Source organism: Clavelina lepadiformis, chromosome 5, assembly GCF_947623445.1.
Source record: "Clavelina lepadiformis chromosome 5, kaClaLepa1.1, whole genome shotgun sequence".
In the NCBI taxonomy this organism is placed as follows: Eukaryota; Metazoa; Chordata; class Ascidiacea; order Aplousobranchia; family Clavelinidae; genus Clavelina; species Clavelina lepadiformis.
The window spans coordinates 3,617,123-3,645,051 of record NC_135244.1 but is presented as its reverse complement, the minus strand read 5'-3'; the positions used below and the strand labels follow the sequence as shown (position 1 = coordinate 3,645,051).

General features: G+C 37.1%; 3 protein-coding genes across 7 annotated transcripts; 2 read left to right on the top strand and 1 right to left on the bottom strand.

Annotated features, from left to right (window-relative positions):
* The first annotated feature begins 292 nt into the window (after nucleotides 1–292).
* Nucleotides 293–10,981, top strand: LOC143461066 (uncharacterized). Its single transcript, XM_076958827.1, has 21 exons — nucleotides 293–948; nucleotides 1,140–1,181; nucleotides 1,384–1,533; nucleotides 2,628–2,782; nucleotides 2,853–3,009; nucleotides 3,151–3,295; nucleotides 3,416–3,547; nucleotides 3,789–3,939; nucleotides 4,619–4,842; nucleotides 5,223–5,475; nucleotides 5,604–5,756; nucleotides 5,828–5,974; nucleotides 6,148–6,323; nucleotides 6,876–7,016; nucleotides 7,296–7,466; nucleotides 7,537–7,719; nucleotides 8,010–8,145; nucleotides 8,713–8,875; nucleotides 8,961–9,007; nucleotides 9,101–9,758; nucleotides 9,844–10,981. The coding sequence occupies exons 1-21, from the start codon at nucleotides 906–908 to the stop codon at nucleotides 10,053–10,055; spliced, it is 3,639 nt and encodes a 1,212-aa protein (XP_076814942.1). The 5' UTR covers nucleotides 293–905; the 3' UTR covers nucleotides 10,056–10,981.
* A 1,150-nt stretch (nucleotides 10,982–12,131) lies between these two features.
* Nucleotides 12,132–14,363, top strand: LOC143459683 (uncharacterized). 5 transcript variants are annotated; one of them, XM_076956915.1, is made up of 6 exons: nucleotides 12,132–12,284; nucleotides 12,490–12,518; nucleotides 12,775–12,837; nucleotides 12,959–13,033; nucleotides 13,103–13,147; nucleotides 13,253–14,362. In XM_076956915.1, exons 1-6 carry the CDS (start codon nucleotides 12,220–12,222, stop codon nucleotides 13,945–13,947), a joined length of 972 nt encoding a protein of 323 aa, XP_076813030.1. In that variant the 5' UTR covers nucleotides 12,132–12,219; the 3' UTR covers nucleotides 13,948–14,362. The 5 variants fall into 5 exon arrangements, with proteins under 5 accessions (XP_076813030.1, XP_076813032.1, XP_076813031.1 ...); XM_076956917.1 differs by lacking the exon at nucleotides 12,959–13,033 and having other exon boundaries at nucleotides 13,253–14,363; XM_076956916.1 differs by lacking the exon at nucleotides 13,103–13,147.
* Nucleotides 14,364–14,980: 617 nt separating this feature from the next.
* LOC143461099 (uncharacterized) lies at nucleotides 14,981–19,952 on the bottom strand. The gene is made up of 14 exons (XM_076958874.1): nucleotides 19,770–19,952; nucleotides 18,878–19,055; nucleotides 18,315–18,496; nucleotides 18,077–18,212; nucleotides 17,700–17,894; nucleotides 17,394–17,596; nucleotides 17,222–17,297; nucleotides 16,975–17,097; nucleotides 16,702–16,859; nucleotides 16,385–16,513; nucleotides 16,001–16,142; nucleotides 15,649–15,889; nucleotides 15,430–15,472; nucleotides 14,981–15,336 (listed from the first exon to the last, which is right to left on the bottom strand). Exons 1-14 carry the CDS (start codon nucleotides 19,829–19,831, stop codon nucleotides 15,270–15,272), a joined length of 1,935 nt encoding a protein of 644 aa, XP_076814989.1. The 5' UTR covers nucleotides 19,832–19,952; the 3' UTR covers nucleotides 14,981–15,269.
* Between the last annotated feature and the right edge of the window lie 7,977 nt (nucleotides 19,953–27,929).

The window sequence follows — 27,929 nt, the reverse complement described above, 5'->3', positions numbered from 1 at the left end:
GATCTTAACTGTAATATAGCGTGTCCGACCGGACAGAAATTTGCTTGTACATATAGGACACTTAAAATAAGGTAAAGTTTCGATCATTTCATTCCAAGAAATCAACCTGGGTCAAAAAAGTGTTTGCTTGATAGGTTTAATTTACATTTAAAACCATTACAATTAAGTTTTTGTTGAATTGAAACCCGAGAATAGTCGATACCGGGTGATACCCGATCTCCAGACTCTTGATGTCGTAGGGCAACTAAAATGTATGAAAGCCAAAGGGTGAAGCAAAGTAATAACGAACAAGGTTTATATAAAATGAAGCGAGTTAGTGCTGTTCACAACAAACGTTAATGATATAAAAGTGTCGCTTGCGAGGCAGCTGTAAAAGTAGACATCTACACAAAACGACGAGCACAATATATTTTAATGTATCTGCTACAACTTCATCACTAAATAGTTCTAAAAGTAATCTATCTGCATAGCCTTAATGTCATCAAATAGTATTTGCATTGGACAGATTTCAGTTACCGCGTTGTGGTACAACAAGCTTGTTGGTGTTTTTGCCGCACAGAGTTTCCGTTAAATAATGTGCTACAGTATATTCACGCATGTGTAATCATATTAAACTAGAATGCAGATTTGATACTACTAGTGCTTGCAGCATTTCTGCATGCAATGCTCCAACGATGTTAGCGTCGTAAGACAATTGGTTAATTACCTTATATCCTGATAATCATCTAAGGTAGAATTCATCGAATCAGTTATATAGGAAATATGTAGGTGTTGAAACAGGTCTTTGAGAAAAGCATAAACGGAAATTTGTCAACGCTTTGTTCCTCCTAGTCTGGTGTAGTTGTATTTAAATACATTTATTTTGGATGTCTCAGGCGAGGAGAACGGCTGTGTTTTAGTACAGAATGTTTAAACTCAAGTATATATCTGCGATATGCGTGATAACAAGTAAGTTTAAATGCTCTATATATTGTGTATCGTCATCAATTAAGCGAATAACTTAACACACATTTAGTTTTCAAGATTCAAGTTAGCTTTTCCAGGAATGCTGTGGCTAAAAGTTATATATCTTGGTGTCTGTCTATCAAAGTAGAAAAATCAAATGAATTAAATAATCTGAAATATTTTGTACACTGCAGCTGTTTTCGTTGCCGACGTGAATGGGGACTCTTCAACCACAGGTGAGTTATTTTTATTCAAAAATTGAGAAATCATATTCGGCTTCGCTCCGAGTTACGAACAAGTGTCAAATGCTATAATAACATAAGAGTTATTTTGTAGTAAGCGCTCCTTTTTAATCAATTTGTTGCGATACTTTTAGAGGAATCCCATGTTCCAAATGATAAAAAGCAAACTCTTTGCCATTATTTCTTCCCCATGCAGGCAATGACCAACAACAGTCAAAGTGGTCAGCTTGGAGCGTATGCAGCGCCACATGCGGACGAGGTTTTCGGACACGGGCCAGGCAAAACTGCAACTCCGCTGAATCGACTTGCAATGATAAAAAAGATTGCTTTAACCGGTTATGTCCCTGTAAGTATGATGTGTGGCAATACGTATTACATAATAATATTGTGTCTATGCCACCGTTGAAGCTTTGAAACCGCTCTCCTTTGAAATCACAAACAATTTACTTTGTTAAAATACTTGTATATAATAAAATTACCTACAAAATTTTCTGATACCTAAATTACATACCTAGCATTGGTTGGTTTTTCTAATCATTAATAACTTGACAAGTAATTTCGTAAATCGTTTTCAGATGGTCGGTTAATTACCCATTAATTATAATTCAACCAACGGAAGACCAAACCCTATAACCCCATTTTTTATTTGCATTTACAAAAAATGTTGAACAACGTAAAATTATTGTGACAACACTTTTAAATGTTTTTGTCCGTGAAGTCAAATATGTTTGCGCATAAATCTATGAAAATAATGGAATTAAGCTTTCCCTATATTTCGGTTGTAAAACCACAAGCAAAAAGTTGCTACAATCAAACTAAGTGTGAATGAGCGGAGGCTTTGAGAAAACTAACACAGTGTGACAAGCTTTGTTCCTCACGTAGCTCGTCATTCTTTGCTGTATGCTGTATGCTGTATGTTGTCTGTTTGAAGCTTTTTATCATTCATCATTTTTAAGCGTTTGTTCTGATTCTTTTTATCATTGTGTTTGACACCTTTGATGAATATAAACGTTTTCTTGTCTTTTACTGGGGTTAGTCGGTGTCTGGCTACGATTAAACGTGAGGATGTTTATGAGGATGATCGGTTTGTTTTGTTAACGTCACGACACTACACAGTATATAGTTACTCACAGTTAAGGGTGTTTGCGGTTCGCCGTAAACGTGAAATTTTAGTCTGGTTTCATGAACGAGAGAATTCTTATTACAATAGTATACAGTAATATAATCATGCCACGTCCTATACCCAATGTATATGTAGGTTTTATGTAACTAGTGGGTTAATTTCTACTTGGTCTGAATTATACCTAAGTTGAATCGTCTTTTAACTAAATTGACATAGAACTAGATTTTGCAAATATCATTTACAAGTAACCATATGTCCTTTGCTAGCTTTGGTTTAAACGTGAAATAACTTTTCTTCATTGCATTGTCGTTCAAAAGCTTATCTCGATTGGCCGCGCATCCATTTCAGTGGAAGGTTCGTAGCCGACATACCGACCACCAACAACGTTCGATGTTTCTATCAGCCCAATGGCTTTTGTCCCACGTGCGACACCAACCGGGCAAAAACAGAAACAGGTTTATTCACACAAGAAGTAAGGGATTGTCGGAAGGTGAAGACGGTAAACCGCTAATACTCATCTCACACTTTTCTCACTTTTACAGGGCACCGACCGGCCACGTTTTATTTTCGGCAGAAGATCGTATAATGCAATGGGTACTAGTCACTTTTATTTTTACCAAGCCAAAGTGACGTCAGCATGTTGGAATGGAAGCTCCGATTGTGTTACAGACGATCCCATTGTCCAAAGAGCAGTTCGAAGTTTGAGTTTTGTTTTTGTAGTTAACACGTATCTGTGTATCAAGACAAAGCTGAAGAAGGCAGTTGAAATAATACACCTTTAATTGTCAAAGACTCATTTGTTGAATTTACCTTTAAAACTTTTCATTGCATTCCTTTTAGATCCTCATCCTGGGAGATTAGTCGATTTAGATGTAGACTGGCAAATAGCGTCAGAAATTTATGGATTTAAAGTTCATATTCCTGGAGTTTTTACGGCATCAATGAAAAGAACACTCATTACCTCAATAACCTCAAGAATCCCATCGTAAATTGATATTAATTTATATCTTTATGCTTAATCGATTTTATCGTCAGCGATTATCATCATTTAGAAGTGACTTAGTTTTATTCAATATTAAAACAAAGGGTATGTTGTATTATACAGAATGGCTGGAGACATGTCTCTGGTTGGTAATTTCAAAGGAAAGTTGACCAACATCACGTGGATAGACCCCGTTTTTAAAGACAAGTTTCAAAATTCAAAAGAACTTTCCATTCGCTTTCAATTAGATTTATTGTAAGTTTAATTAAAAACAACGTGCTTACTATCGCCCTCTACTGGTATGGTTATGAGAGTGCAATATGCGTATCCCAGACTTCCACACGTAAAATCAATAACGTTGTAGAAAATTTTATGTTGCACCCAATAAAATGTTTTGCTTAAGTTACAGTCCCTAAGTTGTTTTACACACAAGCAATAGCACAACAGTCACGTACATCAATGAGCAGGAAACCAAAGAAATGTATATTTTCAACAGCAACGGAAGCATAATGGAAGGCCGGGTAATGGGTACTATTGGAATGACGTCACCAGATGATCCTAATATGGTTTACGGGGCAAGGGAGATGAAACCAAGTCAATTTCCCCATAATGGATCAGTCCCTTTCTACATTAGCAGAAAATATAAAGTGAGTTGTGGATAACTTTTTTTTTTCTAACTTAAAACACTGCTTCTAAACCTTTTTTGAGCGCGACCACTTTTCAAGTATGATTTCTATCTATGACCCTTTTGTCCAATCCACACAACGTGGTTGTCTGTAGTCCTCTATTTGAAATTTAATTTAGGGTGACCAAGCTAACTTCAAAAGGATGTATATGATATCATTAACAAGTCACACAATACTTCTGGGCAGATAGGAACGTCACCATCAATGATTGGTTGTGTGTAAACTATTGCAGTCAAGGAAAATTTAGCAATCTATCTTAGGGGGTCCGGACGCATGCTTTCCTCAAAAATTTTGAATTTACATTGTCTAACATTTACTAGAATGATATAGTGGTTTACATGGTCTAACATGGCGTAGAATATGTAAATATTTGCCTTCCAATCAAAAACGCAGATTACGTGAGATTTTTAGTGCCCTTACACTCAGTTTATAGCCCCTTAAATTCTACAAAAGGGGCTCATGGCTCTTAGGTTGGGAACCAACCAATTAAAACATATTTGCACAATTATTTGAAAATCTAGCAACCGTAAATTATTGCATTTCGATATGTTATCCTTCTGTACCTAACTGTAAGTCTGGTAAATTCAAAAGCATTCTAGTACGGTAGGTCTAGTTCGTAAAATTTACTTTAACGTCGCAGAAACTCGTTTTGGACATGAGTGGAGTGATGGATTGTGACGTCAAAGGCAATTTCAATGTGACCGATAAACTTCTGGACGTTGTGGTATTGCCTAACAGTGACCAATCATGTCATTCCTTGATTGATCACGACTGTGATAAGAGAGAACTACATTGCGAAGGGAAGAATTTTATTTTACTTACGCTAGATGGCGGTTTAAATAAAACTCAAACAACTCAAGAATGGTAAAATTTGGTGGTGTTATGTTTTCAATTATTCTAGTGAGTATTAGTATATTAGGCCTTGCAGGTCCACTTGTCATTTATCATACAAACTTTCTTGTCTAAAACATCTGCCCAATTAAAGTTAATTAACAACTGCCATTATATAAAAACTTTGTTTAAGTTTAATGGTAAATTACCAGAATGTCCCAGTGGCAATGGTAGCCTACTGTGGTTATAAAATGCTCAACGATAAAGCTGTTAATATGCTCCATTCCCATTAAAAATTCAAAAATATTAGAATATTATTAAATTCAATATTTTATTATATTCCATAACCCAATACTTGTCCATAAGCTTGCACATACAGTATGGTATGTAATACGGCATCTTATATTATCAAGGTACACAATATTTGGAGGAATTGTGGAGATCGATCTCGACTGGGCTGAAGACGATGTGTTCTACTTGTTGTCAAATAGTCGAATGGGAATAGTCCAACGTACAGCGACATCAAACGGAGAAACACAGAGAAGCGGGTCGAACAGCTTCACATCTTGTGGAGGATCTTCTTCCGACACGTGTGGTGGTGAATCATCTTCAGCGGATTCTTGTGAGATCTTTATGCTGGAAAATCCAAGAGGGGTCAACATAAAGGTACAGAGTCTTTGATTACTGTCGAAATCCTTTCATACTTTTATCATCTTATTTATTCTTAAAATAGAAATTTGAAAATTTTAATTAACTTTTACTTCACATTTTAACAATCTCATTCACTTTCACAGCCAACGAAAGATATAACACATCGACTAAACTACAAGGAAGAATGGAAGATTGAAGCAGTTGCTAGCACGTACGGTCGACCGTTAAAAGGCAGTAAAGTCGACTTGAAAATTATAAAAATTTTCAATGGATTATACAAATGCGAACAAAGCCCGGTATACATCACTTTGAAACGAGAACATACAAAGTCGCAATTTGAAGACTATTAACAAGTGTAGTGTCATAGATTCCCTGCTCGCCAAAAATCGCTTTTCCTCACGACATGGTTCAGTTGAGTGAATCTGCAGAGACAGACGCAAATGGTCTGGCTGAGTTGAGCATAAGTGTTCCGAAAAAACCTGGTTTCCCAAGAGGATGTGGCTTGGACGGACAGGTGATAAATGAACACGAATATTCGAAGAACAGTTTTGGTTTCTGCTTCAAAATACGCCACTGAGTCACCTCGTCGTATATTGTGTCAACGGGGCAAAATTTATCAACATTAATCCTTTTTTCAGTTATTTAGTAATTACATACGTTGATCGTATTTCTCAATTTCTGATTTAGATTTTCCCACTCGGTTTAATATTGTCATTTCCAACAAGAAACGGAGTCAAAAGCGTTGGTGACGGAGGAATGTTCCAAACTGCTACGGGAGATCAAGATTCTCAAAATAATGCAAAAGAGCAATGCAACTTATATCAGGCATATTTCAACGTTCCTCTCACGCTTCAAGTTTACGGGTAAGCTGAACTGATACGCGTTAAAGACACTAAGTATTTCCGCAACTTTGTCCATGAAACTGAAGCGTTGTCTCCAAGCCAACTTTAACCTAAAATTGCTGACTCAACTAATGCAGCAACTTTAAGCTTGCAAAATCAAGTAAAAGTTAATAAGAAGGAATATGATAAAATTAAAAACAATGAACAATTGCAATCAATGATTAATTATCTATCATTTGATACAGCCTGTGCATAAATATATCTAGAACTTCCGTGTCAAAAGAGTATTTATCAATTGTCTTTAATTCGTCTTCTCTGGTTAATTGAGCTTAGAATCATTATGTTGGTAGAATTCAACATTTGTCAAATCATCTTTACGTTGATTGCCTGGCGTTAGAAACATAAATTTAAGAAGGGTTAAATGCGACTGCAACTGATTTAAACGACAAGTAAGAGAAACAGATGCTTCTCTAGCTACTTATAGCACATCTTCTTTGGTTGTCATAAATGAATCAACTAATTTTTTGTGATCAATCATGCATGACTGAATATGATTTTCTTTACTTTTTCTAGTTCCCTGAACGAGTCAGTCATGAGCAAAGAGTGTCCTTCGCTTGACGACGGCGTCCGGGATATTTTTAATCAATATGCTGGCTTTGGTCCCGTTATGGCTAAACGCAACATTATCGACTTAAAAGATTTGCGTTCAGTTCGGTAATTATATTGATACAATCACTACAGTATGATGAATCATTAAACGAGTATTTATCCATATTTATCTCATGATTGTTAATAATTTAAATAAATTTTGTTCGAGGGTGGTTGTGGTGCTACCTGCAATATTGTATATTATTGCTGATAAATCATAAATAATTTAATTACTCTTCAGCCTTACCACGTTTTCAGTCTTTGTAATATTATTCAAATGTTATACTTAACGTTAACGTTAACCCGCAAAAGCAAAATAGTCATCAAGAACGTATTTAACTTCAGACAAAAGTTATATTTGATGAACATGTCCATGTTTGAGTTTGACTTTGAACATCCCAACTTCATGCCAGTGACACGTGACTTATCTGGTGATAAAACTGAATTGATCCGGAGGTGGATTGAATGTGAAGCCAGTGGAAGAAACAAAGCTGACGAGGAAAGCCGGCAAAGCAGGTAATTTTGCTACTTTGCTAAAGTTTGTAGATTAAATTTCTGTGAACCTTTAATTTGATTCATCATTTAGTCCATCACAAACAATGGCTGAAGTTTGTGGCACTCCTGAAAATTTGAAAAAATCTGTTGGCGAACTCCAGACTCTGTTGCAGTTTGGCATGTGGATAGAACTCTATATAATACCTCCATATCTCACTGCTTATATGTCCATGAGACCGAATGCCAATAAGCAAGTTTCTGACATGTTATTGAGGTAATCGACTTCTTTTTAACATTTCTCATAGATTTGTCAATTTATTCAACTATTTCAACTTTAAATTATACACACTTTTATTATCATTTATATATTTCAATACACGTGGGCTTATCAATGAAATAATTTGAATAATTCTCACGAAACGTTTGCTAATAACAATTGAAATACAAGGTAATTCAAGTTTGTCGGTGAAGCAAGTGCAGTAGATAACACATTTTTGTAAAAATTTTGTTTAAACAAGAAAATTATTTATTGTCGCAAATATAAAATTAGAAATACTTCCACAGCATTGCTATTGAGGAAATGAATCACCTTGCCTACGATGCAAATGTTCTCAACGCTATTGGTGGAAATCCAAATCTCACCGATTCCTATTGGTTGCCAGACTACCCCACCCCCTTTCCATCAACTGACGAATTTGCTGTGAGTTAAATTTTAACACAAGCAACTCAAAAAAAAGGGAAAAAATTAAGCTCAACATTTGTTAGAGATATATCATTTCAATGCAATCTTTACGTACGTGATATACACTTTATATCGCTTGTGCTGAACTCCAAGTGCAAGTAGCTTGTCGTTAGAATAAACTGTTCAGCAATTGTTTCGAGACCACTAACTATCCCAGTACAACAGTAATCCGTCACTCATGACGTTGATCAAGAGATTGGTGTTGTTATTCAAGAACAATGATTGTTCTCTTAAATTTACATGTAGTATAGAACGAAACATATTTATATCGTAGACTGCATAACATGATTGCCAAGCTTAAGAAATCGGAAGTAATTCAAATGCGCACCAAACGACGCCAAATAATGGTGCAGCGTTTCAAAAATAGATTTGCAAGGACATCTTTAGAAATATCCACATATTATTAGACGGGCAAGGCAATTCGGTTTGCAATTAGTGCGGATTTACTGTAATAACATTCAGCAAACGTTAAAATTTTGTATCGATTTCCAACGTCCATCATTGAGATTTTCTGTATTTATTCAGATAAATCCAGGGCTTATAATGAAGTTAAAAAAAATGTCAAATTCATTGGCGAAAGAAGTCTTCAGTGAAATTGAAAAACCGGATTCACCGGATGTTTACAAAATCATTCATTTCATCGCTGATCTTTGGAAACAACTACATGGGAGTACAAGATATACTTCAGGTAATAGTTATTTTCCGATAACTGACAGATTGCGTTTTTCTTATAATTTGTTGATCTAAGTTACAAATTTTTATGCTACTTTCAGAACGCCAACCAAAGTGGGCACGGTCGCTCGGTTTGCATACAGCCTTGGTAAATTATTTAAGATCTTGTTCATTTCAATAACTCAGAAAATGTTTTAACTGTCGTTGTATGATGATTTTTAATAAATGTTTTATTTCATAGAAAACAGATTTTACTTTCTCCGGTGACGATTTATGGAAAAAGTTGTTTGATAAAGCAACGGAAATGCTCCAGGAACGTGATGTATCTGACGCATACACCATTGGAGCGTTTTATACTAAAGTTTTGCTTCGCTTGATTCAAGTCGAATCTTGCGTTAAAGCGGAATCTCCAATGAATACCATTTTCACTGGTGACCCCGAGTTACAACTCAGACGAAATTCTGTAGATGATTTGAAGTCGGCAATTGAAGCTCTGCTTGACGTGGTCTACCAGGGAGAGGGGGGTTACCCCTGTTTACCTTACATAACCGACCTGGATGGAAATCCTTTTCCCGACCATGAGAAAACCCATTTCATAAAGTACCAGGAGATCGCGTTTGGTAGAAAGTTGGTTGCTCTTAATATTGACGAACAACCGCCACGATGGGCAGGCGTACCTTGTTTGACACACGAGCATTGCGTCGATATTTCAGCTGAAGACAAAGTTTTCTGTTACGTTGGGGAATCGCTTTCCATTAATGAAGACACAGATGTTTGGCCGATTGCTTCCGTTCCTACTGATATTCACGGGTATCTTGACGACAAGAAAATTAATGAGCTGACTCTGCGCACAATATACGAGTTCAACATGATTTACACCAACTTGCTGCAATGCTTGGGTGAGCTTTGTTGCAAAATTCGTTTTTGTATCTTGTTTATTCGGTTAATTAAATTATGTATATATTTTATACCTTTGCTCTTCAGAATCTACAATGAACGGTAATCCAAAGGGAATGTCAACGTGCATAGCAAGGATGTACGAACTGCTCAACGTAGGAAAGAGACTAGTCAAAATGCCAATCTCATCTTCTTCGGGATTCACTGCTACACCGACCTGGACCTACATTCTCGACCCATTTCAGCAGGAAGGGGAGCAAGTGAGTCACAATGAGCAGGCTGATATTGAATTTTGTTGACGTCCGTGAACTTCTATGAGATCAAGAAGTTGAAATATGTTTCAACCATCCCTGAGTCTCACTCCTTAATGGATTTGTCACAAACTAATAATTTATACAGAATTGTGGTTTTTCTTTTATTTGTGTTTCGCATATTTTGTGTTTCTATTTGAAATGCTTTATAAGTAACTTGATGCGATTGAATAAAATGTCCTTTGCAAAATGCATGCAGAATATATCATATTATAAAACGAATATATCAAAAAAAAAATGTGGATACGTTTTTATCGGCCCTTGTAAACATTACTTCTATATATATAGGCTAATTTTAGTTTAGCAGCAACCGCTGCAGGTAATCTTTCCTCTGTAGATATATTCCATTAAGTAATTATTTTGACTGTAAATAACCAAAATTTTGTATTAAAAATGTAACAATGGCTTGTATTGTTGCCTTGTAAGCATATATTTCATCTAACGGCTAATAACAATGCTTGATTTCTTTGAAACACCAATACCGCAATTGCTACCTTCTCCGCAATATTGTAGTAGGCTTGCATGTGTAAACAAGATTATGTCAATAAATATCCCGCGAATATCGCCGTTAAAAAATATTGTTAGTGAAAAAGATGAGTTTGTGTCACTGGTTTGCTGCACTTATTTTCGTGCTGACTCATTTATCAAACTAAAGTATTGTTGTGTCTAAAATTTGCCTTTTTGGTTTGTTGTGATGACGTCATAATAAGGCGCCGATTTTCTGCTGGCGTAACATTTCAGCGACTGCAGGCGCACCTTTCTCACAGCGTCCGTTAATTGCACATGGCACGTACGTTCTGTATAAATTAATTATGTATGTAAGTCACTCAATACAAATACATCCCTATATTAAACTTCAGTTGTTTTTTATTTGTGGATAATTTCTCATTCAATACAAAAATTAGAAAACTTCATTATTGTTAATTCCTGCACAGCAAGAAAGCAAACTCAGCTGGAATTTCTGGGCTATTTTAGACGGACGTTATCTTAGAATTATTGGTCTTTATCTCCACGTGTCCCACAGCGACCATTTATAACACGTTGTACAGACGGCGTGGATATGACAGGCCATTCTGGACAAAAATCAAAACCTTTACGTGTAAGATATTGGGTTGGTCAAGTGGGACAAAATCGTGCGATTACGTGTTAACAAAAATTAGAGTGGCAGGTTGGGATTGCTGTTGGCCAAAGTGGACGAAAGCGTTTTAACTTGCGAAGGCTGGCAGCTGCAATGTAGCCTACTTGCAGACTGGATTTAGATTATAGTTTGTAACTACATAATCCGATATATGTAATCCACAGTGGAAAGTGTAGCGCATGCGCGCAAGAGATTCATCAGCCTGTAAGCCAAACTTTTTATCCTTACATATACGTGATGTTTCCGTACACTTTGACCAACAGCGATCCCAGTTCACTACTTCAATCTTCATTATCGCTCAATCGTATTTTTTGCATTGCTTCGCTTCGGGAAAGTCTGTAGATACATACAAAGGCACCAACGCCGATAGACATATAAATACTGGTTCGCTGTATTTTAAAACGTCTAAAAATATTTTAACACTTTCCACATAAGTACAAATGTGTCCAATACCTTCATGAGCTTACAAACCTATATTCAAGAAGAAACGTTGTTGTAACGAATTTTATGCATATGAACCAAATATGAAATAGGCTGAATAAGCTATATGTAGTGGTGGGCTACCTGACTGCGATGTCGCTGCTTTAACGATTTATTTTTGATCAGGTGTCTACTTCAAGCCTATAGTATCTGATGTAATAAAGTAATTTTAAAAAGCGCAATCAAGCACTGCCATTTCAGGATAAGGTCAAGTTCAGCATCAGTCATTCAGTTGATAACAACGTAAATGAAGCTTTTCCTTGTTATTTTCAATGTTTGTTTTCAGTTGATCAATAGTTTCGGTTGCCTGCTAGCAATAATGCAAGCTGCAGTAATTGCACAGTCTAGTTTTTTCATGTGACAACCAAACCGTTATTTTCTACAACGATTATGAGGAAGTTTTATTTCGCTACTTCAGCAAGTATTTTCCACAAGCGTATATTGTATATAACCATGAGTTTGCAAAACAAAGCAGTACACATACTGCTGTTGACAAATCTATGATCATTACTGAGATATAGTTATAACTAAGCAATGGCAAGTGGAGAAGAACCCGTTCAGCTGCAAGTTAACTTAACAGTAAATAAACAAGACCAAAGGTAGGCTATTAACAGTTATTTTGCATCGTAAAATAGGCCTGTACGCTGTTTTTGAATGGTTACAGCAGTAAGGATTGATCATTATGTAACCATTGTTCTTTATTTGGATATTATTATCAAGATATACATAAGTCAAAGTATGTAACGATCAGCAAGAAATTTCTTGCAAAAAAAAACGTAACAGCTGCTCTTGCTGTTTTTGCAGAACTATTGGCATGCATGTACAACATGCAGGTAAGTGTTTTCAGAACTTTTTTTCCGAATATACTGTTTACATTTTTTTTGCAAGTAACTTTGATAAATAATTAATAGGTAATAGGCTAACTTACCGCTGGCCTCGGAGATCCAACAAACTAACTCGATCATCACATGTTGGAACGAAAGCAGCTGATTCAGCTCTTTAACCGAGCACTGCATGAATGCTATGAGTTTTACTTTCTTTTAAATCTAATTGAATTTATGAAGATGCAATGTTTTGTTCAATACGTAGAACATATCGAACATCACAGTCGAGAAAGTTCGGCCTCCAACGCCACAGCATTCACTCGCCCAAGTAAGTTTCTTAATGACAACTTAGAGTGTAATATTTGCTGATGTTAAGCTTGCTTTGTGAATTAGAATCCTTCATAAGATAGCCTACTACTAAACATTGAAGTTCATTTAATGTGATGCAGGCGATAAAGACATCCTAAAACAAATGTCATCACCACTTCAAAAAGTGAATCTTACTGAAGCTTTTACCTCCAAAAGTAATAATTTGACATAGCCTTTTTTATTTACCTTAACAAAACAGTGAAATAGTATTACATCTTTGTCAGAATTCAACGACTCCTACAACTTGTACGAGTCTTTCAAAAAGAAAGGCGACTTCAAGCGAGCGTACCAAGTTGTTTTCGAAAAATATGTTCTTGGTCCAGCGTACAGAGGTGAGCTACTGGTGGAACTTCACAAAATGCTTCTATTCACAGAGCAAACGCAAAACGCTGCGAAAACACGTCAAGAACTGATTGAATTGATCAGAACAAGCATCACGACAACCCCTGAAGAAATTCAAGCATTTGCCTGGCAGCTCAGCAGAAAGCCTGAAGCTCTATTCAATTCGATGACGTTCTATTACGTAGCCGCTTTCTTCTACTCAGCTTCGCCCAGCCCAGTGATTGCGGTCATGGGTATAGAGTCCTGTGTTGAATGCATGCAAGGTTTAGTCATAAATTTACTTAAAGCCGATTCACGTCTTGGGTCTATTATCCGAGATCAAGTGATTCCGATGATTTACGAGATGAAAGAAATGGTTTTCTCGGTAGATGGCGCATCGAAGGCAGATCGATGCAAAAGTGCAACCTGTTGTGTTCACAGCATAGAATACTGCCACTTGATCGTTGGCGACCACGAAGGGCGAGAGAAGGTTTTAAAGGAAGCTCTTTCTGCGATGCATAAATGTTTCGGTGCTGAATATAATCAACACCTGGTTGTAGGCTTGCTTCGTAATAACCTGGCTTACACCTATGCCTGCATGTCAAGAATGGAGGAGGCCGAACAGTATTTCCAGCTCGCTATAAAAACCTACAAAGATATTAACGAACTGAACAATCCGGAACTGATAAGTCGATGTATTAAGAGGAGTGAGGCCAGTCTGAAAATGATTCAACGCATGAAACAGTAGATTTTCAACTTCCAAAACAATTTTAACCCTCATTAAAAATGTACAGACTTTCCGTTCATCGCCATTGTATGTGTGGGCCTTTTTCGCTATGCAGATAGTGTTTACTCATTTCTCTTGTCGCCGATATAACTTTAAATATCGAAATGAACTAAACAATATAAATAGTAAAAGATATATAACAGCTGGTTTATATGGTATGATAGTCTTTATTTTCGAGCTGAGGAAAGTATTTGAACGACTTAAACCCGGCGGTGATTTCTCGTCGCTCGAGCCCCAGTTCCCGAGTTGGCCTTAGCGCAAGTTTCGATTGTCACACATTTTTTTATTGTGTTTTTTTTTTTGATTTCCAGTATTTCCCGAATTTAGAACTGTTCACCAGGTCCACTGTACACGAAAAGTTGCGTTGCAAGTACATAAAAAAGTTATTACCAAGATGTTGGTGTATTGCCAGTATTCCCTCTGAAAGTGTCCTATCGTTTTGTTTGTCACCAGCTAGCCCAGCAGCAACCGGTTGAGTAGGCTATACATAGGGTTGCCATCGGTCTGTACTCAAAAATAAGGACGACTAGGAAACGAAAGAAGAATACTACCTTAAACGGTGCACAAGTGATGAAGGCTATCAATGTTCCTAAAAAAACGAGACACTATTTGCATGTTTTTATTTTTGGTACAAAATACAAAATCTCTTTCGTACAAAATAGTATACTAAAGGAGTCGAAATGCCTGAAATAGGATGCTCTGCTCTAAAAATAAGACAAAAATAAGGACGCAAGTGAAAACAAGGACATTTCTTAGAAATGAGGAAAAAATATTTTCTGAGACACAGACCTCCAAAATAAGGACAAATCTTAGAAATAAGGACGGTATGGCAACCCTGGCTATACACCTAAAATTTTAGTATCCACTTTGCGCAAAATTGCTCTGTCTCGCCACTACACTCAGACCAAGGGCTCCATTTTTAGACCATTGCGAGCTTACCTCAATACAGGTCGCAGTAATTCATTCGTGAAATGAGAAACAATCCAAGAGGGGATCATAGTGCTGGATGAAGTTTATTAAGTGATTGACGGTGATGACCTTACATAAGCGGTACAAAATACGTGCGTAAAAACAAACTTTACAGTGTCGCAGCTATTCTTACAGTGGGTATAAATGCACATAAAGTATATACAAAACTAAATACATCTGACGCGAAAAATGTGCATCTGACGTTACAGATGAAGTAAAAAAAATATGAACACTAAAGACTGCTACTTTTGTACGAGTGCAAAAAAATCAGTGGCAATGCTAACACGAGAAGTGCAAATTGTGGAAGCGAAATCTTATGCAAAGCTCTCGTCCTGAGTTGTGACGAAAGAGGCGGTGCCAACTTCTCTTCCGACAGCAGCTCTAAACAAAAAACAAATGCCGAAGATAATATGCTGACGTAGTTCATCAAGGAGAACGTAAAACTAACATGTAATTAATCCAACGGTTAAGCACCTGTTTCCAGAAGGAGTAAACCTTCCCTGCCGTGCTGTGATCTCTGAAAAATAACATTTTTTATAACACCTTTTTTGAATAACTCTTGTTTTTTATATTATTGAAAATATTTAAAATTATTTTATTTTAATTCTCTGTCTATTAGGTGAGAGGTAATTTTCCTGCAATGTCCAAAACAACCCCAGCTAAAACAGCTGGAGCCTCTAACGTACTCCTCACCAATGTTATCCAGGGCAATGACACTTTCATCCTCATGGAAACCTTCATCGAAAACACCATCTGGAAGAGCAGGAGCACTCCACAGTTTCCTTACTCCGTGTTCGTGTGGACGTTCCTCTCTTCCAGCTCGAACGAAGCAGGAAATGGCAAACATCTTCAGCAACATCCTCCTCCTCACCGGACGTGCGAGGATCATATCAAACTCTCGTTGCTGGAGGCGCTTTGAAAACGCGGGAAGAACCTGGAAAAAAGAACACGATTAAAACGACTTACCCAAAAATTGTTTGTAATTACAACGATAACAACATGGCAGCATTCATATTGACATCAATTCATCAACTTGAATATAGACCTCGATCAGTTTGTTAATTGTTGTTTGAACGTATGTCTTCAATGATTCGGTGAATATAGACACCGGAGTTAGAGTGTTGTGAAGTTGAATGACGTCATCCAGGGTGTCTCTCAATGACGATTGCAATGGATCACGAATAAATCTATAAAATTTGAATTAACCAGTTTAAATATCTGACGTATACGTCTTGTCATGCAACTTATAATGCACCATGAAACAAAAACACATTTCACATTTCCTTGCATAAGAACAACATTAAAATTCGAAAGATCCACTCCACATACTCAAACACTGTGCCTTCATAATGCTGCACGAAATTAACAGGAGACAAAAACCTGGGAACACATCAGAAAATCTTTAAACAAAATTCACTTAATTTCTTACTCTGCCTCACAGGCTAAGGCATTCAGAACTTTAATGTGATGAGCGAGTTCTTGTACTGGAGCAAGCAGAGCTGGGACTGAATTTGCTTTCTTGATTGCTTTTCGACCGTTAATACACGCCACCATGTACCTATATGAATAAAAGATGTGGTGTCACAGAAAATAGTAATAAGTAATAGTAATAGTAAAACCGCAATGCTGGTGTGCTTGTAAAATTTAGGTCATTGGAAAACTATTTTATTTACACGCGGTAGGTATTAGATGCTGAGTACGTTACTTGAAAGTTGTTGTTCGTTTACAGTCATATTACACTCGCACCTTTCCGTGTTTACATTGAGTTTCTCTTTCCCGTGATCGAGCAGACTTGGCCAAAGTGGTCTGTTCGGGTAAAAAACTCCAAGCAGTCGAGCAAGGAAGTATGAAAACCACAAGAGCATCCCAATCAACCAACCAGCGTTTATCAATATCAGCTCGCCCTGTACAATAACCATTCAAGTGAGGTAGACATGGAGCAAAAAGAAAACTCATTTATGCGTAAAACCACGGATATAAGTTGTCTCAAGGAAATTTGAATTTGTTACAAAGTTCAACCTGCACGTAGCTAGGTAGTAGAAATACACTTTGGATCCCAGGAATGTTCTTCATTGTCCCAATTACAGCGCAAGACCAGAGACAGAGAAGCGACCAAAGATGGGGAAAATTAAAACTGGTCACCTGAAAAAATTTCAAGAAAACTTCTAGTTGGCCTTCTGTCTTAAAAAGTAATCAATACCGTTTCACCACCAATAGTTACCTCAGCCGTTTACTAAGTTTAAATTCACATTTATCAGTTACTTACACGATATGAAAATTGAACCAGACAGACCAATATTTGAAGTGTAAATATTGCAAGTATCAGACAAATCTGAACAAGCCTGAAAATAAGAAATATCATTACCAGTAGATCAAATATAATTAATCAATCAACAGTTAAATAATTCCATCGTTCTGAACAAAAACACGACCATTACCTGGCATTAAACAAGGCAGCATAGAGGCAAACTATGAGAAACTTAATCAAGTGATTGGCTGGTCGATGAAAAACCCAGAATCTTCGAAAAGATGCAAAAGTAAAAAATGATCGTTCGCTCCAGGATGAGTCAAGCTGATAGATTTGCTCGCAATGTTTTAACTTGAGGTAAGCTTCGTGCTTACGCATGTTCTTTGTGATAACCTGAAACAATGCATGAAAATAAATAGGTGGCCACAGTGAGATTGATAACTGCAGCTATCGTCATGATCATCTCGATTAATTTCACAGTCAGTTAATTCATCACCTCTTGATTAACTTTTCGAGCCAGCCAGACAGGATAAACAATAAACACGACTGCAGCGACCAAGACTGCCAAGACAATATAAACACAATGTTCGAGACTCCAACAGATAAGCCCATTGTCAACGTCAAGTACGTTGTCAGTCGGCCGACACCAGAATAACTTCCCTATCTGAACCCCGATTGGAAGAGCCAAAACCTGCAGAATGACCATAAAAACAGTAAAATAGAAATGGAAAGGTGTGCTGGACACTTAATGATTTTACTAATGGCAGACCATAAGTTACCACATAACTTGCCACAAAAGTTTCTGTTTTACAACAAATAACAAAGTTATAAAAATATGAATAGAAAAATTGAAATCTCTACTGATTGACTCACTTGAGCAGAAATAATGAACACAGCTGTAAGAATAGTGAGTGCCCTTGTTTTCAGATGATGTGTAAAAACCCAATGCGTGGAGAAGTAAGCAAAACCGAAAGCAAGCAAAGCTATCAGCCAACACAGTAGCATTGCCCTAAAGGGAAAATGCAAACCGTGCAAAATAAACAACATACATCAAATAACAATAAACATAACAAGTAAACAACAGAATACCACAAAGTTTTTATCAACTAACATGTAATTTATGGGGATATCGGCGCTTGGTACATATCTGTCTCTTGCTTCGATATAAGATCCGCTAGCCAGTTTGCTCAGTTCCCAAGCATCCAAGTTAAAAATGAACAGAAACGAAAACGCATTAACCCAAGTGAATGGCCAGGTCCACCGCAAGGATAATGACTGCAACAGAGCGAACATCTGAAAAAGAAATATGCTGAGTGACGGCAAACTACCATTTTGATGTACTTAACTGCTTGACCATTTTATCGGCCTGTTTGATACCCATAATTAGTGTGACCTCTTTGTCTGTCTTAGTCTTTTTTCACAAAAATTCACCGCGTAATATGGTAATATTTTTACTGAATTGAGATGAAATAAGTATACACATGTATCATGATATTAACATTAACACATTATTATTACTTTAACAAGCCTAAATGTAGCGGTAATAGCATAATGGCTTAGAAAACAACTATAAACTTCATACTTCACTTCATTCAATAAAAGTATTTTAAGTGTGGTGAGTCCACATACAAATGAGATGTCAGTGATGAATTTTATATTTATCATATGAGTAACCTGTAGATATTCCACCACAAACAGAACAGCATCTAGAATCATTATGCTTTTGCCATGGTTCTTCTTCTCCATAAGAGCAACTGGCTCGTTGCCAGCATAAGTTGCATCATCGTCATCTTGATAAATGCTTCCACCTTCATATGCAGCGTTGTCGAAATGCACACCGGATGTTCGATATCTGCACCAAGAACATACTAAGGGTTAAATTTTATTAACAGCATAAATTGAAGGTATGAGTTAGAAAATTTTCAGGTAACAGGTTGAAATGTAGACACATAGTGAATATATATATATATTTTTAAATAAACCTTTTTCGAATTACGGCTACCATCTTGTGTAAATCACAAGACTTTTTTGATTACCCATTTTTAATAACAGAAAGTTTATTAAACCCGATTGTTGAACGTAGTGGAATGTGTGGCATATACATGAACTTGAGCCATAAACAGGCACACTGAATTTTTACACATTCACGACGATTTATAATAAACAAACCAGGCAAAGTTGGTTACTTGAATGCCAATTTATTAGAAATAAACAAAGAATTAAGGGTTCAGTGCAAGCCATCACATCAAAATTTGTGTCTTTACACGCACTACCATAGTTTCCAGTGAGGACTGTTGAAATAACACCGCAATATGTGTTCAGCTTAGCATGCAATGTGCATAAAATTTACCAAGTGGTATAAATCTGCACATTACATGAACTTACTTTTCTTTAACCTCAAGTGAAGTTGAAAATACTCGACTAAAAGCATGTGCAAACTGAATTAATGACATAAATACTGTATATACATATATAAATATACTGTATTCAAAAGACTTAATCAGTTTAACAAAAATGACAAATACAAATATATATAAAACTAAGACAGCAGCAACAATGAATTCACCTTTGCAGAGACTGTGAACCTTCACTTAACAAAGGCGAGCTTTCGCGCCTTCTTTTTTCCATAGTTAAATATTTAGAAGTTAATTATGGAAAATTTGTTGTTTAATTTAAAGATTCTCACGCAAAAACAGTCTTTACAAGAAACTTGAATACTGCAATAGTTGTAGGAATCTAACAAGAAAAGCCTTCTGGAGAATGAGAATACAAAAAAACAATATTCAAAATGGTAGCCTCATAATCACACAATTGTAAGTTTTTTACGTTATAACATCAGCTTGGCGAGATCATCTTAATATCTAAACCAGTGGTCTTCAACATTTTTTGTGAAATCGCCCCCTTTACGGAGTTCTGGGTCAAAAGCGCTCCTATGATTAATATTTTTGTACGAATGTTTTTGCTTCTTGCGATATACAATATGCTTTGAAATTATCACAAAAAAGAAAGAACAATCAGAAACAAAGCAAGTTATGCAATAATAACGTGGTAAACAATAGATACATAATTATAAAATCAAAACTTGGAAAACAATGGAAACAGTGACTTCCACCCCCTTAAAAAATAAAATCGCCCCCCCCCCCAATTTCAAAAATTGTCACAGTTGCCTCCCTGATCTAAACCATAACTGATACGATGCCATAATTTTTATAATAAGACAGACAAAAGTCTTTGCACAACTTAAACTCGAGGATAATCCGAATAATCTAATCATCGCCAAAGCTCTGGTTACCGAGCTCTAACTTTTGTGCAAGTTTCCATAGACATATAATACACATAGTTTTTATTTGGTTTGTTGATCTTTTTATAGGAAGGCGCTATTTCACCAAAAGTAGGTCATGCAGCCTGCTGTTAAAGATAAGTGGTTAGTTTAGGACAATGGCTGAGCAGAAAGCTGATTTTAGCTATTTAAGGCTTCATTAAAGTTAAAACTAAATTAGAATGTAGACTTAGGTTATCGGTTTAGGTTGACACGTTATAACTTTTACGTTAGGTTAACAAGAAACTGTAAAAATAGCTTTGAACGCACAATTTTTCTGGTAAAATAGTTGCACCCTTTTATATAGACCATATCCATAGCTTAGTGCCTGAATGCCTTGCCTATAAAGTGTACTATAATACTAACAGTAGCATCATTGAGTGTCAAACATGGACCACATTATTGCAAGCTAAGCGCTGTACTAACCTACTGAGCCAACAGGCTATTTGGCATACCTTGCCATGTAAAGTTAATCAACGTAAAATCCCAACCTTTACACCTTCACGCTAATTTATATTAAACAAACCAGGCGAAGTTGATTGCTTGGTTGTGATTTCTAATAAACAAATAAACAAAGAATTAAGGCTTTAATGTACGCCACCACGCCTAAATGCGTCTCTTTGCACATAGCCTAGGCCAATGCAATGTCTCCCCAAAATCTGCCATAGGCTACATCACCGTCGAGTATGCCAAAGGTATGTTTGGTGCTCGGGCTTCCTATATCAGTAGGCCTATATCTTATTACAGAACGCTAATTTCAGAAAGACGTAGAGGCCTATAGGCCTAGCTTTGCCAGTATGCGGTGGGCTATGCCTGAATAAGTTTTTCAATCTAAACTTTGAAGCTTGGTCTAGTAGGCTAGCTAAAACGTTTTCTTGCATAAATCTTCTTAAGTATAGAGGAATGAATCTTATTTTTCTGAAAAATTCAAATAGGTCCGTTCTTATTTATGTCGTTTTGCGACCATTTTCCAAAGAAAATCTTTATGCTGTACCGTATTAGACTAATGTAGGCTACTATGATGATTTTTGTTGCCAACAATCCAACGCTATAAATGATACCTACGATGGCAGAAAACGCAAGGGTGCTACAGGACAAAGTACACTAAATTTAATCTTTTAAAAGTCGTTTCCTGTGATAAATTGTTAAAAACAGTTGCTGACATCTAAAAATACGAACTATAAAATAGAGAGCAATAACATAATAATATTTACAAACAGCAAATATGTGGAAAAAAAATTGTAACAAGAAGTAGCTGCGATTTTATACGTTGCAAAGAGAGATATCGTCATCGATATCACATCGTTTAGCTCATTTTTTACTATTTCCTTTGGAGAGCGAAAAAGTGGTATAGTATGGTACGATAATAATCTTTATCGTCGGACTGAGAAAAGTGTTTGCACGACATAAACCCGGCGATGATACCTCATCGCTCGAGCCCCGGTAACCGAGCTAACCTTATTTGTCACACATTTTTTATTTTTTTTGTTTTTGTTTTATTCGCATAACACACTTGTTAAAAGTAAATGTACACGCGAATAAATAAATAAATAAAAAAAACGATCGTATAAATCTCGGAAAAACACAGAGTACTTCAATATTCGGAATAGACACAAAGTGTTTCTAAGGCACTGCATTTCGTAAGTTGAAGCACATAAATGTTACAATCTTTAATTTATAGTGACATTAAGGTGTTCGGTATTAGGTTCGTAGGTCATTTGACATCCTTCGCACTGGAACGACTTAAGTCTGTTGTCGATACGTATTATCGAAAAAGAGGTACAAGCACATCGCATAAAGGCTGCTATACAACCTTTACAGTAACTCGGATCTTTAAAATTCGGAATTGTTCTTGATGAGCTCTTGTTTCTTCTGATTCGAGTGAGCTGTCCGCATGAGCAGGGGATCATGCGTGTTAGGTTGGCTGGAAATGGGGAGGCATCGTATGGAATTTGTCCATCCATAAATCCTCGTGCTTCGGGTTCTACTTGTTGTTCGTCTGAGTCTCCGCTTATGTTCTTCCTCTTGTTTCCTCGGCTCTCACTTTGGTCTCGCTCCAAGGGTCGTTCCGAGGCTCGCTCATCGGGGTCCAGCTCCGGGCTTTCTTCCAGTGGGGGCTCCGCTCCCGTTCGGCTCTTCTCCGTATCCTTGGTGCTCTTTTCTCGTAGTAGTTTGATTGTTCCTGCCAGGGCAGAAAACACTTTTTTACTTTCGCTGGGGGGTGGTGCTGGTCCCTCCTCTTCTGATTCCACATTCCGAGTAGTCGTCATCGATACATCCTGTTTGTCCGCATCGCTGTTGCCAACCCGCATTCTCTTTGGGCAGTCTCTAAATTTGTGCCCTTGTTCTGTGCAAAAAGAGCATGTTTGAATTTGTCCATTATAACTTACTGCGCATCTGATCTTTCCCAGGTACAGGTACGATGGAAGTTGATGTCGTTCCATCGTTTCCTTGTTTACTTTATAAATTCTTCTTCCGTCTTTGATGCCGTATTTATCAATGCCCAATTGTGCTGGGCCTTGGATCTCATAGTCTGCGAGGATTTCGTCGAGGTGTTTCTGTGGGTAGTCGATAGGTACCCACCGGATCGTGAGGTCTATTCGTTCATCTCCGTGAGCGATGGCAGATTTTACTTCCGGCCTTTTACGTAGTAGGTCTGCAAGTTTCATTGCATTGTTCTTTCTATCTACAGTAATATTTACCGTATTCCCTGGTTTCTGTATGATGCCTTCGATGTATTGAATCGGTATCTTGATTTCTTTCAGCAGCCTGTAGATGTCTTCTCGTTTGCTGTCATTGACCAATTGGATTGTTACTTCTCTGTGGTTGCAGTAGTCAGCAGCCACGTCGTTATTCCATTGTCTTTTCAGTCTCTCTGCATAGGTGAGAGTCACAGCCATTCTTCACCTTTTCTGTCGAGGTTCTTTACTTCTTCATTCCTTCATTTTCCAAGACCTTTTCCTCCTTTACCACGTCCGGACATGATCGATCGATGCTGAGTTTGTTTTTTTAAATATACGAAATGTTCGTATTTTTTATTTTGGCTTTTAGATTTTTTATATCGTATTGCACGAATTTGAAATTGTCCACCAGGTCCACTAAACAGGAGTAAGTGTCGTTAAAGCCTTGCCCAAGGTGTACGACGGTGTGGCGCCGGCGGAAAGCAAGCCGCAATTGTTGCGAGGCCAGCGCTCGAACCACTCGGCTACAGAGTCGACAAGGAAAACGCTATGATTACAACACCGTGAAAAGATGCCCCCAAAAAATCGACGCACAGCGAAAAACCGTGAAGTCTCAAATGTTCAGCTTCACACGAGCACAGCTAAATTTTTCACATGATTAATGCTGACATTAATAGCCAAAAGGATGGAAACGGCATTTTGAATTTTTACTGTAAATTCCCGGCGTTCATCTTAAACATTTGGAACATATATTAATTGAATCTGGTTAATTAAACGTCTATATACGAGTTTTTACAGGTCAAGACAAACATGACGTCATTCCTTACTACTGTACGTTATTAACCATTGATTAAGAAAGCGAGCGTTGAAAGTTGGCATTGAAGTTTAATCAAATATAAACTTTTAAAACCACAGTTCTCGAAGCCATAAAATAGTCACATTAAAAGTACCTATAACTCCAGTACAGTTTCGACTAAAATTGCTTCAACAAGGTAATTCGGTACTTTTAAATAAAAGCGTCGGGCCACAGTAATGAGTAATTCAATACTATTGTGCTGCGGAACTGCCCTTCTTTATAGATAGGCCTTTTGCCGACAAAATTCTTGTTATATTGTGGGTAGTAAGCCTAAGCCTTTTTCATATATACGCCATTGCTAAAGAATAAGGATCAAGGATGCAATGTAGGAATAAAGATTAAAGCATGCAAGAAAACAATAAGGACTCCAAACCGACATTGGTGACGTAGTTTTTGGGAAGTTAACAAACTTTCTTACATCATATGTAAACGTTTAACATATTTCGCCGCAAATCGCTTGTTCCCGGCTGAGACCCTAATCGTTTTCTGTATTATCAAGTTGGATCATTCGTTTTCGCGTAAGTCGTCTATTCGTCTAAGTGGCCAACAGTTTTGTTAATGCTGAGCGGAATATTTCGCGTAAGTGGTGAGCTTCAAAAAACTTTGACAGCGTGATTAATGTTTATTGCTGACTTTTAATCTGCTATGACAACACTACAGTTGTTTTGCCCGGCCGCCTACCACCTTTGCTGACGTAACATACCCCTATTGTGCGTTACAATTTACAACATTATCGAATCGATAAGTTTTTTCACTTAGCCCAGGGGTGGGCAACATACGGCCCGCGGGCCGGGTCCGGCCCGCGACGGGATTTTGAGCGGCCCGCAGACAGTTTCCGGTCTTACATGATAACGTGGCCTGCGGCCACGATACACAATTAATGTATCGATTCAGGAATCCGGCCCGCCAAGTACTTCATTTTCTCATATCAGGCCCGCCGACCGAAGAAGTTGCCCGCCCCTGACTTAGCCTATACCGATCCTACAAAATGGACAAGTCTTTAGCAAAAGCAAGACAATCGAAGATCTCGTATTTCTTTAATGATGCACCTTGATAAGTTAAAATAATGAACACCACACTATCGTACAGCAATCCAAAAAGTCCTTTCGGCTTGCGTTCTTTATTCCTCAAATGCGCAGCTTTCACAGAAATAGAGAATTTTTAAGTTCTTTTGCCTGTGCATAATAATGCGTTGTTTGCAAGTTAGGTCTCGTAGCCGATTTTTCTGTTCTCTTTGAGGTGGCGACCGAGGCAAGTCCTACCAACTTATAACAGATCTGCTGGTGTTATTGCTACAGCATTTGACGTAATTTCAGACTCATTACAACCTTGATTTTCCGTTTTTTTCCTTTGTATTCAGTGAAACCTTAAAAAGACCATCATAAAATCGTTGAAAATCACGTGCATTCATTTTAGATAATTATATGACAGTCTCCGGAATTAAAAGAAAGAAACTAAAATTTCTCCCCTCAGTATTATCTCTTTCAAAATGTTGCTCATTTTTAGGAGTGTTTTAATAGAAACCTATACTTACAGTTTGAAGTTGAAAGTGATAATAATCAGATAATAATGTGGTCAGCTTACAAGGCATCTTTCAGCTGACGATTCGATGCCGCAAAAGTGCTAATCATTTTGGCTTCGATATTAGCTAAAGCGAAATCGATGCGCAAATAATGAATGGCTGCGGGCAAATAAATTTTTGCATCGTCATGGCAGATGCTATTCATGCACAACAGGATGCTATTCCCGGAAATACCAGAAGGTTTACCAGAAAGTACAACATGAAAGGGTAAAGACGCTTGCTTCGTCAGCTAATTTTTGAATATTTTGCAGTATGTCATGTTCTGAATTAGCTATAATCGACATTCGCATACTACACAACTAAAGTTATATTTAATTCGCTATACTAAAATTTATAAACCACATTCACAATCAGACAAAGAAAACAATGACTAATCGTATATAGTAGTAATTAGTTTGCGGTATTATAGTTGTCACTAATTCTGCCATCGTTGAGTCAACGCATAGCTCACGTATCTGGCTCGTGGTTACGCATGCTGAAGGAAGTGGTTGCCACAAGTTTCGAGCCCTGCGCTCTTTTATAAAAAATAAAGGAATGACGATGCACAATCGCTTCTCGTTAGTTCAGTTGCTTACGGAGTCTCATAAAAGCTTTTGTGTCCTAACGTTGGGCTAAGTGTAGTTTGTGTTGTACAACATGCTGATATTGATAGTTGTCTGCGGTCGTAACAAATTTGCCAACTCATTGCGAGGCTACGGAAGTTCGTATGCCAGCAGGCAATATTACCACTCGTACCGCCATGCTTAGGGTGGACAGATGTAAGCATAGACAGCAGAGAATGGCTTGTTATAAGAGTTGAAGAGCGAAAAAAGTGTTGTTTATGCACAAGTAAATAGCAACAAGCTATCTGTTTGATGTAATCTCAATCACCTGAAATGAAAAGGTCAAGTTAATGAGTAACATTCTGGCTCACATACGGCTATTATAAGCTTTGAATTAAATTATTAATAGCAACGACCAAACCTAACGTCAGCGATGGCCATACAAAGTATATCAGCTCATTATTGCGACTTATTTTTAAATTAAAATAACCTACATTGTATGCAGTTTTAGTTAAGGCGTAAAAGGGAACGCACACATATCATATACTTATATCGTAGATATAACCGAGGGACGACTTGGGGTAGTCTCTTCTGATGAGCTACGATATATACAGTGTTAAGCAGTTGTCTTGTTGTATTAAGTTGTATCTACTTTATTGAGACTGATAGATTCGATGTCTTCCAATCTAATTGCCTGCGACTCAGTGTCAGGCGTTTTTTTGGTGCCGCTGAATTTAGCCTATGTATCTGGGAATACTCCAGTGCTGCAAGTCGGTCATTGAGCATATTATTACGTATAACAAACGACAATTGCTACTTAAAATTGTCATGGTGCTAACAAAACACGAATTGTTTTAAGTGCGGTGTCGTTAAAACTTCAAATATTCCTACAACTCTTGCTTGCAAGTACTTCACCTTGCAAGACCAAAATATCGCCTGGTAAAGTTACTGACAAAAATAGAATTAGTACCTCAAGGCTAATAAATTCAAAAAATAGACGTCCAGAACTTTCACTATCAAATATTATGGGCTGTCGTTTTTTCACGAGAAAAAGTCGTATGTTGAAAACTATTTTCACGGTTTCTCGTTAACCTAACTTAAATTTTTAAAGCATAGTCCCCTAATATCTGATCTATATCTAACTTTAATCGAACCCTATATAGTTAAGATCAACCAATTTAACAAAAGTTTGCGTGACCTAAACCTTCTAACGGAGTTATGGTGAAATGCATTGATTTTTCATAAAATATTATGTATTGTATATAGCGGCTTCTTTGGAAAGATAAGCAACTCTTTTGCGGGTTGCTAAACCAAATTTTAGAAACTTTTTTGTTTGTTAGGAGCACACTCGGTTGTTTTTCACGGTTATTTTAATTGTATTTGACTACATTTAAAGTTGAATAAACTCCAATTTCGTTATCTGCGAAACTAGCAACATGGTTAGTTTGTCTTTAGCATGGTGAAACTTGTTGTAAATTAAGTTCAGGTCTTCATAAGTTAAAACACGTAAGATCTATACAGTAGTATAAAATCTGTGCCCAACCCAAACTAAAGGCCAGGTAAAAGAACCTCTAACCCGAGATTTTTTATAAAAAATTTAGATGAGCTACGCAATAAGGACAATACAAATAATTGTGACGTCACAATAATCAAAATAAAACTGGAGGAAATTGCCGCAGATGACAAGAACAATGCGTCATGTCAACAACGCAATGAAAGAAAATAACATGGTGTTATTTCACATTT